Consider the following 16,493-nt stretch of genomic DNA (forward strand, 5'->3'; position numbering starts at 1 on the left):
GAAAGATGTTTTTTCTTAGATTATATCATCGCAGGTTTAAGGGTCATGACGCCATCAAGCCACCAAGAGGCGGGCAGAATTTAACAGGCGTTGCCCCGCTGGCAGGGGGACCACCCAGAGGAAACCTCAGCCGTGCACAGTGTGTGGTAATGAGGCCGTGGCTCTGAACCGGCTAATGACTACTTATGCAGCAGACTGCGGAGGTCCCCCACCCCCCCTCACCACAGAGGGGTTGCAGGCCTGACCCCGGGGCTCCACCCTGACCATGCTGCCTGCCGCCGGGACTTCTCCTACGCAGCTCACCGGGAAAACAGAGCGCTGCATACAATGGGTTTACTCTAAGCAGTGACACTCAGCTCATAACAAAAAGAGAAGCACCCAGGCGCTCTGCAGATCTCAGGCATTTGGGGATCAGGGGAAAAAAAAAAAAAAGGGGGGGGGGGAAGCATACACTGGGAGTAAACAAACGCACATATACAAACGCACGCATGCATAAGCAGAAACACAGAAAGTTATTTTGAGCCAAACATGGATATGCAAAAATGTACATATGAGAACACAGAGACAGACGTGTGAACACTCACACACACGCAGGGAGATGAAGAGAATAAAGTGCTTAAAGATGAGTCTCGGCATACACACAAAGAGACACTTTCTCCCCACAAACACATCAGAGAGAAGGATGCCTGACGGTCCCTGGAGGCCCCGTGTGATTCGGGACTGTAATCCTGTTATGGCATCTTTGATCTCTTCTTCCAAATCCTAATTTCAAACAAACACTGTTGACATGTTCAATGTTTCTGGGCAGATCATGCAAAGCAAAAAAGGACGGCAGAACAGAGGGAGAGGAAGAGAGAAAGAGTGCGAAAGCAGGGCGAGAGAAGGGGAGAATGGTGCGTCAGAGAAAAGGAGCGATGGCGAAGAGTAAGAAAGACGAGAGTGAATGAAAGAGCGGATTAGGGTCTCAACCAAAATGGGGAGCAGTCAGACACAGGAGCAGAACAATGGGGACTAGTGGAGGGCTACTGGGGGCCTCGGGCAAAATGACTAACAGCTTGCTTTCCACTGTTAGCAACACACCAGAAATAAAAAAAAAATACATTCAGGTAGGAAAACTTGAAAGAGGGGAGGACGGTTTTGAGTGAGAGTGTGTGTGTGTTTTGAGGGTGAGGTGGGTTTTTAAATGGGAGACTCCTTGCTAAAACTAGAAGGGCACTCGGAGAACGCAGACCTCCACCAAGGTTCGTGCTATTATTGCTTGTTCGTGATTCGGATCCGGATACGCTCCAAAAATTTAATGGGTTCTTCCTTGGCCCATGCTACACCCTTCCACCAAGTTTCATGAAAATCGGGGCAGTAGTTTTTCCGTAATCCTGCTAACAGACAAACAAACAGACAAACAAACAAACAACCGGCACCGAAAACATAACCTCCTTGGCGGAAGTAATAAACATCAATAATAAAACGTATCTCAACCAACCTGCAGGGGGTGATGGGGGTAGTTGAGCCAGACCTCCCGTAGGTCCTGCGAAGAGAGGAGAGAGAGGGAGGGAGGGAGGGGGAGAGAGAGAGAGAGAGAGAGAGAGAGAGAGAGTTAGAGGGAGGAGATTCCTCGGTCAAAATGGTTTGAGGAACCATCAGCAGCCCCGTTGGGGGACGGCAAAATGAGTCAGCATCCCATTTCGCGACACATAGGCCTGCTTATTGACCATCAGCGATCCACCTGAGGGGGGTCGGCGGGGGGTTACTGGAGATACAGTGACAATGCTGCCGGCCCTTTGCCTCCCCTGCCTGTGGAGAGAAATACGTGGAAGATCAACATCGGTTTCCTCAAGGATGCCGCTGCTGTGCGCAGCAGAATCCGCGTGGCATCGAATGGCAGAGAGATAAACAGACTGACCGACAGAAAGAGGGAGAGAGAAAGAGAGAGAGAGAGGGAGAGAGAGAGAGGAAGAGAGAAAAGAGAGAGCAAGCTGTGGCCAGCAAGTTGTTGCCAGGGACAACGCCAGTCACAGGCAGTGTTGGGCCTGGGGTCTAATGTTGGGTGAGTCACACTGGTGACAGAGACATGGTGAGGGCCTCTAAAGTACAGTATCACTCAGGTGTTTAAGGGGTTCAAGAAGATAAACCTTTAAAATGCGGGGCTAGCCCGGAGGGGGGGAAGAGGGGGGAGGGGGGAGGAGGAGGAGGGGGGGGGGCTGTGTGGTCGGCAGCATTGAACAGACACCTCACCATCTCACCCACCTAGCAACCCATCGCCTTGAGCAGCCAATGAAAAATTCATGAAAGTGGTCAATATGTTTGAGCAAATGCTTCCTTTTGGTTTTGCGTGTCTTTAGCCCAGGACCGGGGTTGAGAAGCACTAAGTACATAGCAGGTATCGAGTCAACATGGAGCCTGCTGGTGAATACAACATCGCACTTCACTGTCGAGGACGGCGTTGCTCAAAGGGAAGTCAATAGCACTGACTAATGGATCGCTCGCTTCAACTGAGAGGATCTGCAGTCACACAAATTGGCCTAAGCTATACTGTTGAACTATAATGCTGATGTTTTTAATGTGGTTGTTTTATTTTAATTTTAATTTGTATTATTTATATTCAAACACCCTTTTAAATTTGATGTTTTTAATGTGGTTGTTTTATTTTAATTTTAATTTTTATTATGTATATTCAAAAACCCTTTTAACTTTGATGTTATTAATGTGGTTGTTTTATTTTAATATTCAAACATCCTTTTAACATTGATGTTTTCAATGTGGTTGTTTCATTTTAACTATTTTATTTGCTTGCTGTATGTTTTGTCCTATGTATTCTTTTAATTGTAAAGTGTGTTGGGACCATGCTTCATGGTGATTCTGCACTTAAATTGATTGATTGATTGATTGATTGATTGACTGATTGATACTAGACACTGACGCATCTGAAACACACACACGGGTGCATACATGCATGCGGAAACAGAGAGAGAGCGAGACGGAAAAAGTGAAATAGGGAATGAAGTGCACACAACTTTGCCGGTTTCTGATCGAGGCTTATGATTAAAATCTGTCCATGGGGCGCACACGATCCGCCCACATGCTGTATATAGACCCGAACAGCTAATGTTTCAATTACAGCCATTCCGAAGACAAGGCAGACAATGATTAAGCCAGCGTCGAGTGGGGATTTAAGAATAACAACAGGTTTTTTCTCCCTCCTCTCTCTCCCAGCACGAGGAAGGTATAATTACAGAGAGCACAAATCATCATGTGCAACAGCTGAATCACAGCCATTTGGAGGATGGAGCTCTTGTGCTACAAACAGGAAAAAAAAAAAAAAGGAGGAGAAAAAAAAAAAAAATATGCAAACATGTTTATTTGAGTGGCACCAGCATTGCCCGTAATGAGAGTTGAAATAAAAACGCGAACTGAAAAGGCAAGGAGGTGAAAACAGCCTATGAGCTTTGTTTGGAGGCGGGTTTCAATCAGTGCTGCTCTGACCCACGGGGATTCGAGACAGACTGAGCTCAGCCGTGAATAGGCAACACCACTATAACCCCCCCCCCCACCCCACCCCCACCCCGGGATTGTTGGCCATCCATGATTGGGACATAATGGTGCTCTTCTCTGACAAGGTCCAGCGCTCCCTGACAAATTGGTCTCTAGCTACGGGCTGCCAATCAATCCATCAAACCTAGTAGTGCAGCAGAGAAATCGATAAAAGAGATAGCGTCGCTGATCAATACCAACATAAAAGCGGCCCTAAGGCCAAAATGGAGGCTTCTGACAGCGAACGGTCAAGGTGATCTTCCAAATATGTGAAAACCAATGTCGAGTCTTTGGTGAAGTCTATCATAGGATTTATGGTCGAGTTGAAGAGCACATATTTTACAGTACTTGTGAAAGTGGGCAGAAAGTGTACGTGCGTGGAGAATGGCGAGCGAGTTTGAGTGTGTGCATGCTTTCGTTCTCCAAGCTATTACTAAGCCAAGGACACAGTGGAAGAAAGAAAACACACACACACACACACACGCATTCTTCCTCACACAGAAGAATATCAGCCCTAGCTGTTACAGGACAAAACATACTAACACACACACACACGTCCGCAGAGAATGGAAAGGCACATGGGGACAAAGAACAGGTGAAAAGAAAATCGGGTGGAAGAGAAACAGTGTGATTGTGGTGCGGGTAATAAATAAAAAACAATAAAAGAACATTCACTGGAAACAGGTCCCTCTCATTCCACTGAATGTTCTTTCAAAATAAACACGTAAACAATGTGTACTTAGAGATGTAGATGGGACCGGGTTAAATCAGTTATGATGGAGACGGTGGTTACCGTTACCGGGAGCCGGTGAGGTGGTGTGTGAGTGTATGGAAGGAGTTGTCAGCCAGCCTTTCACCTGTGTGAGCATGTAAGCCTAGCACACTCTACTGGTGTACCAAGAGACCAAGGTAATGTCAGAGTAACACATTAGGGCTGAGCGATGTGGACAAAAAAAATCTAATTGCGATTATTTCACAGAATATTGCAGTTAAGCTGCGATTTAAACTGCTAAGTTTGTCTTGTCATAATTCTTTGGGAACTTTAAAATTGTTTAAAGGAAAGTGATTTTATTAAAAAACAAAATAAGATGTCAGTGTGCAGGATTTACTGAGTTTGAGTATGATGAAAGGTTTTCACCAATATTGCACTTGATTGATTCATGGACCAAAGATTACCTGCAGCTCTGAAACACCTCGTTCAGAAATCCATGTTGGACGATCCTCTCTCTCTTAAGAAATTACTTGCAGCCTCTGCAATTTGGAAATTTGGATAGTTCATATTGCGATTCTGATGTTTATTTTTCGATTAATTGTTCAGCTCTATAACACATGATTAAAACTCAAATTGCACATGCTGGACATTTTTGGAATACAACTTGGACTTCAGAATACAACAATCGCTGCTATTAACAATATTGAAATGAAAAAAAGAGGACTGTTTTTGTAAGACAACACAGTATTTGAAAGGATTTGAGCCATCGCTGTTTGAAGTATCGAAGGCAAGCTGCTCTAAAACCTTGTATTTGGCTTTGTGGCTCTGCACCCACAGGGGTGAGAGAGGAGGAGAGAAGAGGAGGGAGGGAGGGAGGGAGGGAGGGAGGGGGGGAGAAGGAGGTGAGAGAAGAAGGCTGCCATGCCATACTACCACAAGCGACCAACACAGTGCCATGGCGACCATCTCAGTTGTCACAGCAACCCCTGTCACGTTTGGCGTTTGGGTGTGTGTACGCGCGTGTGGTGGTGTTAATGAAAGCCAGCAGATTAGCCCATGGGCAGGCAGTGAGATCATCATTATGGTGATTGCTGCTCCAAAGAGGCACTTCCCTCAGGACGGCACAGCGGCAGCATCTTTTCCCCGCAATATTGCGCCGCTATTCAGTCCAGGTTGAGAGCAATCGAGCAGCTCCGCCTGAAGAAGATGCTTCCTGCCTCTCTGCTGATGCTTTAATAACCTCCACAGTAATGTCATTAGCAAATTAGCATGTATTGTTTCCTGCGGGCTTCTGTGTGCAATGAAGCTGGATTCCATCCCCCGGAAAGAGCGCTGTTGTTTAGGAACCAATGCCGGCAAAGGTGACGCGTTACAAGCAATACAAGGGGACAGAAATAACTGTTGCGTTCTGGCCATGAATACCATACCAATTAGAGAATCTAAATAAATAAATAAGTTCATATAAAAAGAAAAAACCTGGGGCAAATGTCTGTATGGCTTGATCTCGTGTTGGAAATCCCACGCACACTTTTCTCTGTGGTAGTCAATTCTGTGTTTTACCTCCGGAAATGTAGAGCTTTTGTTTTGACTTCTGTGGCGGTAATGACATCCTGGAGTCGGTCGGGGGGGGGGGGGAGGAGTGAGGGAGGGAGTGGGGAAAAGGAGAGAGAGAGAGAGAGAGAGAGAGAAGAAGAGGCAGCGAGAGCGAAGAGGAGAGAGAGACGAGGCAGCATCCTGTTGTTACCGAGTGACAGGGAGAGTATGGGGCTGATCATCCATGTGTGAATGGAACACCGTACTGACAAATAGGAGCGGCGAAATGTTCCGGGGTGTGATAGAGAAAAATGTAGAGTCCTTCAGTTTTGCACCACATCTCATAACTTTGGTAATGTGCTGTGTAAAGACCCATTTTGATGTGTTAAGCTAGAAATACCGACGGACTCAGTGGGCCTGCAGACCATAGAAATCTCTCTCTCTCTCTCTCTCTGTCTCTATCTCTCTCTCTGTCCATCTCTCCGGCCCCCCCCCCCCCCCCCCCCTCCCCTCATACTGTACCATCATACCACCCGGCTGGTGTTTGGCTTCCTAGGCTACGTCCATCTGTCTCCTCTCAGCTTTGTATGACAGAGCGGCCATCAGGAGGATTCAGCGGGGGGGGTGACGACCCATACTATTTCAATGCCTGGCCCGCATGTCGGGAAAACTTTCAAGCCACAGTTGAGAATCACTCGACTCTCGCTTGCCGCAACTTCTCAGAGAATTGCAGCCAGAACCATTGTACTCTTCTCTGCATCCGTAGCCAAACATACAGACAGTACACTATAGGAAAGGGACGATGTACTTATCCGACGATACGATTCGATACGCGATACGGGATTCACGATTCAACACAACCACGATACGACTTAATAAATAAAAGTTCACTGACAACAAAGTCTGACTGTGCAGAATTATGTCTATTTCCGAGCCACAAATCTTTCTAGCGATGGCTTTGTCTTGCTAGAATGTAAACAACAATTTAAAGATGTCATTACAAAGTGAAAATAATATGATTTGGATGGAGAGCTTGTGAAATTGTGATGGGCAACCCGTCTCTATTACTACAGCAGAATAAAATGGAGCTAATATCATGATTCATTTTTCTGCCTCACATCACATATAGCCAGAATTTTGTATTGCGATATATTGAATTTCGATATATCACCCCATCCCTGCTAGCCTTACACTCTGAACTGTGGCTTTACTTTACAGAACGAGCGCATATTGATTGTATGTAATGGTTGGGATTTCCTTATCGATTGCATGGCACTAAATGTTTTTATAGGGCAAATAGGATTGCACAGAATATTTATGTGTACATTGCTTAGTTAACTGAACAAAAATAACTGTTGTGCCTGAAATTCAGCACAGTCTAGCAAGCAGTGCAGTTTTCCATGGAGAGTGAAATTATAAATTCAATTTTTTACTCCCAAGAAAGGAGCCCACTATTTCCAGCAATCCAGGGATGATTCACAAAACAGAAATATCATATTAAACAGTATTTTGGGAGTCAATATGATTTACATACAGTGCTGTGCAAAAGTCTAAGGCACATGTAAAAGAAAAAAAGTAAAGCGAAGATGCTTTCAAAAATAATTAAATGAAAAGTTTCTAAATATCAAAAAATGTACTATAAAGAGCAGTCTACTTTAATGCAGGAAAAAAATGAATAAACATCTAAGAAACAATTTATATAAAAACTCTTGGGTGCCTAAGACTTTTGCACAGTACTGTATACTATGTTGGTCTAGTAACTAACTGTGTCCTAACTGTGGCAGGTAGGTTTTTCTACTCTGCCTGTCACTGTTGCAGATAACCAAGTCACCATCTAGAGGTTCTTTTCTAGTCCATAAAAAAAAAAACCCTGTATATTCCACTAGTGAAAGAGGTAAAGTGGCTGGTGAATTTTGGAATCCATTAGTCACTGTGACCAGTTAATTAAAAGCTTTCCTCTTTTAGTTCACCTCACACTGGGCTGCCTCTTCCGCCTGCTGTCACATACCTTCCTCCACATAAGCTGGCATCCTCCCCATTTGCCTCTCTATATCCGCACATATACTTGAGTGAAAGTATCGCTTAACTGTATCTCACATGAACTAAGAGGAATACGTATCGCCGGCGCATCATTTGCCACTTTTGATGAATAAGATTGCTGATCACTCTCAAGCCAATTTGGTTCGTTAACTCAAGCCAGTACGGCAGATTGAGGATGCCGTTCTGCACCGCGCTTCCAATTAACAGTACGCTATTAAGCACAAGTCCAAAAACTACTAACGGTTTGTCAGCGTCCTGTGGAAGCCTATGTCAGTATTACAGTGTTGTATCGGTACATGTTAGAAAACAGATTTCGTATACTGGAGTCCCATTTTAAGATGTTGTGAGATACCCAAACGCACAACCGTGACCACATAACTGTTAATTTAAACACCGAGCAATGCGAAAATCACCACAGATACTGGTACTCTGCTTAGCATCATGCCTAACGTCTTTTAGTTGCTCGGAAATCAATTGTTAAGCACGGCTTCTTGGTGCTTGTTGCTTAATTTTACTGTGCAGCAAGGTGCCCTAGTGATAAGAGAGACCATCCATAAACAAAATGCCATAGGTTTCAGTCTCACCACAGCCACATGCCCTTTCCTGAACAATTTGCCTAAAATTTAAATATAATTTCTGTGGTTTGTGGTCAGTGTGTAGGTCAATGGTTAGTGCAGGGAACAACATTCGACAGGGTCTGTGATTCCCACTGTGCCGTCCATGCTAACAATGTATGGACTCACACTGCAGTCTAGCACACAGCATCAATGTTTTATCAGCCTATGCATGTTCACCTGAGGGTTTCCTAATGTGCATGGGTGATCCTGAGAGAGAGAGAGAGAGAGAGAGAGAGAGAGAGAGAGAGAGAGAGAGAGAGACAGACGAAGAGACAGAGAGACAGAGAGAGAGAGTGAGACACAGACACAGACGAGGTGACAGAGAGAGAGAGAGACAGAGAGACACAGAGAGAGAGAGAGAGACAGACTCAGATGAAGAGACAGAGAGAGAGAGAGACAGAGAGACACAGACAGACGAAGAGACAGAGAGAGAGAGCGAGACACAGACGAAGAGACAGAGAGAGAGACAGACAGAGACACAGAGAGAGAGCGAGAGACAGACACAGACACAGACGAGAGAGAAAGCGAGAGAGACACAGACACAGACGAAGAGACAGAGAGAGACAGAGACACACAGAGAGAGAGAGCCAGAGAGAGACACAGACACAGAGAGAGAGAGAGAGAGAGAGAGAGAGCGAGCCAGAGAGAGACACAGACACAGAGAGAGAGAGAGAGAGAGAGAGAGAGAGAGAGAGAGAGAGAGAGAGAGAGAGAGAGAGAGAGAGAGAGAGAGAGAGAGAGAGAGAGAGAGAGAGAGAGAGAGAGAGAGATCTCCTTGGAGAAAAACGTGAGTGTGCCACACTAGCTGCTGTTTATATCACATGCTGTGAAAACCTGAGACAGGACAACTGACCCAAATATTTTCAATTTTTTCCTTTGTGTGTGATTGAATAATCACAACTTTCTATTGTTCAATTATCTTTGTTGTTATTATTGCTACTTTTTCTTGATTATCACTGTTCTGCTTTGGCAACAGATACTGTTGTATTTAATGCCAATAAAGCTCATTTGAATTGAATTGAATTGAATTGAATTGAGAGAGAGAGAGAGAGAGAGAGAGAGAGAGAGAGAGAGAGAGAGACAGAGAGAGAGAGAGGTAGTCTTATTGTAGATAGGCCTAGATCTTTTACGTTGCAGGGTGCAGTGGGTGAACTTTCTGTGCCAGCAAGAGTCATAGAAACACTACAGCACAGGTAATCCCAGAATTATAAAATGTAATAACTGGATTCAGCCCTAACTGGATTCAGCCCCATTGCACATAAAATGGTATCTATTGTTAAATATTACACCTCTGCAGAATATTTCGTTTCTGAGATACCATATCCAGCCTGTGGAAAAGTAACCTGGAAATCCCAGTTATCTACTCTACAATTAAATGAAGGAATGGTATCAGATTAACAGGTGACTCAGTACAACTGAAATGACAAAAAAAAAGCAGAATATCTTAGAAGTAAGAGTCACCAAGGTAAACTAAAACTTTCTATTTGAGAATTGTCCAAATCCTTCTTCACCGTTTGGGTTTATTTTTTCTCTTAATCATGCTCCAGCCATGTCCTAACCCTTTCAAGTCCCTTCTTTACTCAATATTGTACACACACACACACACTTTATCTGAAAATACCATCATAAGCACGTCTGCCTTTCCTCTCAGCCCTCGTCTCCTCGAGCGATGAAAACAAACATCCGCACTCCAAGTCCTATCATCAGCTGGACAGTTAGGGAAAGGTAAAAACGGTAGGCATCTTTTCTTACAATAGCCATGGGAATGTTTACATGCTCAGCGCTGTTGGTTTCTTTTGTGTAAGTAGTCATGTTTTTCTGCGTGTGTGTTTCTCTCTGTCCGTCTATACACAAATTTCTGAATCAGAAGCCTTAACCTAGCGTGCCCCATCTTCTCTCTGCTCCAATGGATGTTGTTTTGCTCATTGTTCGGTGGCGTTTTTTTTTTTGTTTTTTTTTCTCTCTCTCAGGCTGAAACTTTTGTCAGCAATACAAGCCACTGTGCCCACAGGCCATTCTTTAATCCACCTCTGCTCAGCAGCTCAAAATATATTCATTTAGCCTCAGTTTTTAAAAAGCGAATGTGCACCCTGCCAGGCCCACGGTCACCGATCTTTTTTCTATCTGCTCTTCCTCTTGTGTAGAAGAGAGACAGCAACAACACTGACATAAGGAATGTCTCTCACCATACAAATACAGACCCCCGCATCACGCTAACTCAATAGTCTGTTGTTTACTTTCATGGCCAGAGGGCAATCATAAAAAAGAACCAAGGACATTTCATCTATCCACACAGAAACAGGCACTCTATCTCCCTCTCTAACACTGATGCGCACATGCACGAGTGTCCACAGACACACACACACACACATACACACACACTGTAAATGAAAACACAGAGAGGTGAGGGGCAGAAGACCAGATTACAGTATAACTGAGTTACTAATTTAGTGACTTACCTCGCTGTTGAAAAGCAGCCTCCCAAAGAGCAGCTTGGCCTCCTTTAAGCCTCCTTCCAAATACACAGCACCTGAGGAAAAACCAGAGAGAAAGAGAGAAAAAAAAAAAAACAGAAATGAGGAGAAAGTCAGGATGAAAGTGGACAAGATCGATAAAGCAAAGTTTAATCAAAAGTGGTGGTGCAGACTGTGTGCAATATTTGCTGGAAATGGTGCCGGATACTTTTTTTTTTTTTTTAAACACGTGAAATGGCAAAACCGCTACCCAACCCCCAGCCACACACATTTGCGAGTGACTGTTCAAAAAAAAAAAAAAAAAAAAAGCACCAAGTTCCACCAGTACATTTGCTGGCGTAAAAATTCCAAGCAATTTTGAGGCAATTCCAGACTTCTCTCCTAATGGAAAACTTAAAATTAATTGAACTCGGCAATGAGTTATAATTGCTTTATTAAAAGTAGGAGTGCATTTTTATTGCTTTTTGATGGTGAAATGACCTCGGGGTTCCGGTGCGGATCCACCTCCCCCCTGTCAGAGCGCAGCAGGAGGAGGAGGAGGAGGAGGAGGAGGAGGAGTGGAAGGGACGGCTTCATCACCACACCGACTAGAGATGGAACTGGCCAAGGTCACATAAACATCAAGCTTGAATTCAGAGTGGCAGGCTGAGCCACAGTCCCTCTTTCACACACATGCATAGGTATGAATAAGCCTAACATGAAGAAAAAAACACACATATATACGCTTAAACAGACAAATGCACGCACACAAAGGCATAGCACCGTCTTAGCCACTCGCCTACACACGACACATCTGTGCAAATGTGCAGAAAAACACACAGCATGCACTGAATTCAATTTCAGTGAGGAACAAATACACAGCAGAAGGTCAGAGAGCACACACACACACACACACACACAAACACAGAGAGACACACACACAGACACACAAGGGACAAGGAAAGAAAATCGATAGAGGATCAGTCCCAAATTGCCGAGAGCTGCTGTCACAGCGCGCGGGGGGACAAGACGAGTATCCCAAATTTCGCTCTCTATGGGAATGATATCTCTCCATCTCGTTCTGTTGCACCAGTCGGCTCTCTTTTTTTGTTTTCTTTTGTTGTTTTGTTTTCCCCTTCTACCTCTTCTCCCGCTAACATCGGCGGAACTATCTCGGCGCCTTTAAGTTGCGTACAACTTCGAACCATATCACACTTAGGGTGGCTCATTCAATTTAGAAAGCAATAACCACCTGGCAAATTGGGTATACAATTGTGCAATGGTTTTTATTATGTGCATAAATGAGCCATTGGAGATGGGGCGCGGCGCGGTTGCGAGTCTAAACGCTCAAACTGCTTTCATGGACGACATCAAAAACAGATATGAGGGATTCATCATCGGGGGAGGAAAACTGCTTTCAGATGGCTAACAGGCCATTTGCGCACACACACAGACACACACACAAACACTGAAGACCTACATAAACAGAACCATAAAGAAATACAAACAATCCACCCGGCACAAAGGCAAACACACGTGCGCACAAGACACCCACTCCATCTTCCTCTCACTCCCTTTACGTCCACACAGAGCGGGAAATTGCTACCAGCCACTAGCCAAATGGTGGTAAAAGTTGATGGAGGCGAGTTTGCCTCCTCCACCAGCCACTTGGCAGGTGCCCAAGTGTCATTTGGAGGTCCTTTTCTGCTCTGGAAACCTAGTTAACTGGTAAAATAATGAAGGTGGCTTGTGAATTTTGGGACAAAAAAAGTTAATTTCCTGCCCTGCTTATGACTACCCAATAACAAAATAGGCCTATTAATCAAAATCTATACATCTAAACTCTCATTTTTAAGTTCACAAACACCGCACACCGCAAAACCCCTTGCAGATGTGTACCGGAGCGCGAGGCCTCTGTAATCTCGGCGTGACGGTGTGAGCGTCTCGCTGAGGCAGACCGCAGCGGGCCCCAGAGACGGGAGCGGTTCCTCACAGGATGTCTTCCACTAAGCATCAGCCCTGAGATTTGTGGTTTCTCCATAATGTGGACCTCAGTTCTAGATGCTCCTACACAGCAGATGTTTCCTCTGGAGACCAGCTGTGGGTGGATAGAACTCCCTCCTTGGGCCGAGTTTTGACTGTCTTTCAACTATCAGTCATACCGCATTCATGTGTGTGTGTGAACATCGAGGCTGGGGGGGGGGGGGTGTGGGTGGGGCCCAGGGGCGGCTTTCATCACGTTTCGATGACACAGCAGATTTGGAAAGTTCCGCCAAGTGGAGGCCTCAAAGTCATTGGGACTCAAAGAGGTTTTGCTTCTTATTGGATTTTCCAAACTTCTTCCAAGAGGAAAGAGAAGGCGACGGGTATGCAGGGAGCGAGGGAGGGGGAAAGAGGGAGAGCCTCAAGGGAATGAAAAAGGTATTAAAAATCTCAAAGCAACACCTTTGGTGTCAATCAAAGGCCCCGTGGATGAAGAAACCAAGATATGCAGTTAATTCTAGCGAGAACGCTCTGACAAGGAGGCTGTCCGTGCAAAAAGTGTGCCCCAGAGCGGTCCAATCAATCGCACAACATGCCGCAATCATTAAACGGAGATCCAGGCTTCGCAGTCCACCCCATCAGCTTGCAAAGTTGCAGCGGAGGCCCTGAATACGCAGCCCACCAAGACGCCCGGCCAACTCAACTGGCAATTATACGCTAGCATCTCTCTGCAGCTCATCTTGCAGTACCATCATGCCCAGCCAAATCGCTCTGCAGTCTCAAAGCCCTGGCCCATTCAACCCACTGAGATGCCGACTCTGCCAGAGAAACCAGCACAAAATGCATGAAGCCTCGGTCTGCAGTAGACCTGCTTAGAATATGCATATTAAGAATCACTGACACTGCAGTGGGCACGCTTCATTTGAGTTTGCACTGGATATAACTTTGATACTAATGGGACCGTATAATTGATCCACTTGCTCCTGCCAAACTAAATGAAACTTACAAAATAGGTCTGATCCATTTGAAACTTCAATGTAATAAAATAAATTTGATACAGGTCTGAGAGCACAGTGGACGAAGCAAACCCAAGTCACAGCCTTCATCCAGAACTGTGCGGAGAAGGCCGGTCATGTTGCTAATGAATCTCCACATCTGTCACACATCACACTCAGACAGCCATGCCAACTGTACAGTGTTATGTTTAGGAATAGAATTCCAATGTCTGTGGGCTTTCAGTGACCAATAAAAACCCAGAGTCTGGGGCATATGAAACACCAGCGGCTGACAGTCACATTAATAACCTAGAATGAATTATTCAAAAACGCTCAGGCTCTAATCCATCAAATAATATATTAAGCCGCTCTCTCTCGGCTCGATAGGGGCGGAAGCAGCAGACGGACACAGAAAGCAACATATTAACGGCAAAATAAACCAAACCAAAACATGAAAATAGAAATTTTGCTACAGTGGCAACAAAGGCAGGCTGATTACATTGTAACATCAAACATCTTACTTTTCAAAAATGAGGCTGGTGGGGGGGGGGGGATGGGGTGAAACACAGAAACAAAACAAAAGAGGGAGCACGAGAAACCAACTCCACCATTGCTACCGTTGCAGCAATTAACAAAGAGAGCAGTGCTCGCTCAATGAATACACCGGCTGTATTGTGTATGAATCTGATATTCAGCAAGTGAGAGATAATCCTTTCTCTCCATTCTTTTAATAGGAAGAGCTTAGAGGGGGCCCTCACAAAGGTTCACCATCTGTATCCCCCATGGCTGCTGGCAGCGTATAATCCACAGATCAACTGTACAAGGAAATTAGGGCCATAAAAACAGAGTGGGGCCTCTTTTCTTCTTTCCCTCAATGCTTTTCAAACGGTTCGATAGGAAGGAAGCGAGGTGGCTTATCAGTGAAGAGGACCTGAGAGGGAAAAGGGAGGGCAACAGGCGTGCAGACTCTCTCTGAATAGTCTGAGGGAGAAAGTGGTTTCTAAAGACGAAGAGGTAAAGTGGGCAAGCGCAAAAGTAGAGAGAGAGAGAGAGAGAGAGAGAGAGAAAGAGAGAGAGAGGGTGTGAGAGAGAGTACAGAATGGGAGGCGCGCAGGCCAAAAGAGCCCAAATGAGAATGGCCCACTCCGGCAGAAGTTAATGACAGGGGATCAGAAAAGCAAGATTTCCATTCAACACTTTGAATTATTCAGGGTTGCAGGGCACCCATTTGCATTGCAGATGCCTTCGCTTTCCATTCCTCCACCGCTCTCCCTCCATTCTTCCTCTCTCTCTCTCTCTCTCTGTTTCTCTCTCTCTCTCTCTCTCTCTCTCTATCCCGAGCAAGAGAATGGCCCTGCCTCAGGGTTAGGAGATACAGACACATTCTCCGCTCCACCAACAGAGGAGAAGCCTGGCCCATGCAAAGCAGGAGATTATCTGCCATTTCCAACACAGTCCAGGTTCAACGGTCACTGTGGCAGAGAAACAAATAAAACAGAGGTCAGAAAACATGCATAGTAAGCCGTTAAAGCTATCTGCCAGGGCCTTGGAAATATTATGTGCATGTCATATTCCATCTCCACTTTCAAAAGGGGAATGTACAAAAAAAAAAAAAAGATGCATTTGAATTCTACGCACGTGGCACACTTTGATTCAGTGCTAGGGGAAAATAGCATGTTAAAGAGAAGAGAAAAAAAAGACGACGGTGCCTCAGACAACAAGGCAGCGACACTTCTGCAAGTGCAACTCTGTTGATGTGGTGCCAGCTGCTTTTGTGAAAGTGGTGGTTTGACGTCTCTGTCAGAAGGAAAGCGTGCGCGAGGGTGAAATGACAGCAATCGTGCCCCCCGTCCCATCCTACCGCACGTGTGAGCGCTCCTGAGTTTGTCTTGTAAGGAGAAAACGCAGCGCTCGGTGAGAGTTAGTGGGTTGGTGGGGTGGGGGGGTTGGGAGTGGGGGGCTGACAGAGTGACAGGATGACTCATCATCTCCATGACACATCTTTCACCTAATAACACCCAAACTACATCACAGGGGGGGGAACAGAGAGAGATGGAGGAAAGCAAAAGGGACAAAAAGAGTAAGTCGGAGAGAGGGGAGGGAGGAGAAAGATAGACAGCTCGACAACGGGGTCTTAAAGGAGGCCTTTGAGCTAAAAAACTGAAATGAAGATGACAAAAGTCCCACTGAAAGGGAGAGAACATCAAGACAGCAATCTCAACGCCAGTGATTTTGCATGTCTCTGGAGTGAGTGTGTGTGTGTGTGTGTGTGTGTGTGTGTGTGTGTGTGTGTATACGTGTGTTTTGCCCATCAGCGTGTGTGGCTGGCATATGTGGAGGCTATTTTGAGTTACTGATCCAAAACCCATCACCACAGGACGCTCTCTGACAGCGGTTTTCTCACAGGTTCCTTTTACACCAGCACCCCTGTTTATTCATCAGTTTTACTAAAATGAAATTTCAGATAGAACGGGACAGAGAGGGACGAGGGAAAGAAAGAGAGGCGCCTGCTGTCGCGGCCCCGCTGCCTCGCTCGGATGTACGCCGCAATGAGGCGGCGACAGCCACAGGACCGAATAGATTACGACTCCGTCTCCGCCGATAATGAACCCGTAACAAGTACAGGGCCCCA

The 16,493-nt window shown here is 45.4% G+C and overlaps 1 protein-coding gene across 1 annotated transcript in view; it reads right to left on the minus strand.

The window, feature by feature from the left end:
- drosha (drosha ribonuclease III) overlaps window positions 1-16,493 on the minus strand; it is a 90,046-nt gene that overhangs the window by 26,540 nt on the left and 47,013 nt on the right. Inside the window, exons 23-24 of the mRNA XM_071546227.1 lie at window positions 10,890-10,960; window positions 1,481-1,525 (exon numbers count right to left, since the gene is read on the minus strand). Of these exons, the coding sequence (XP_071402328.1) occupies window positions 1,481-1,525; window positions 10,890-10,960 (116 nt within the window). The remainder of the gene's footprint in view (window positions 1-1,480; window positions 1,526-10,889; window positions 10,961-16,493) is intronic.

This window comes from Centroberyx affinis, unplaced genomic scaffold (assembly GCF_046629955.1).
Source record: "Centroberyx affinis isolate AG114_WGS23_722 - 3 ecotype Tasmania unplaced genomic scaffold, CSIRO-AGI_Caff_v1 ptg005188l_1, whole genome shotgun sequence".
In the NCBI taxonomy this organism is placed as follows: domain Eukaryota; kingdom Metazoa; phylum Chordata; class Actinopteri; order Beryciformes; family Berycidae; genus Centroberyx; species Centroberyx affinis.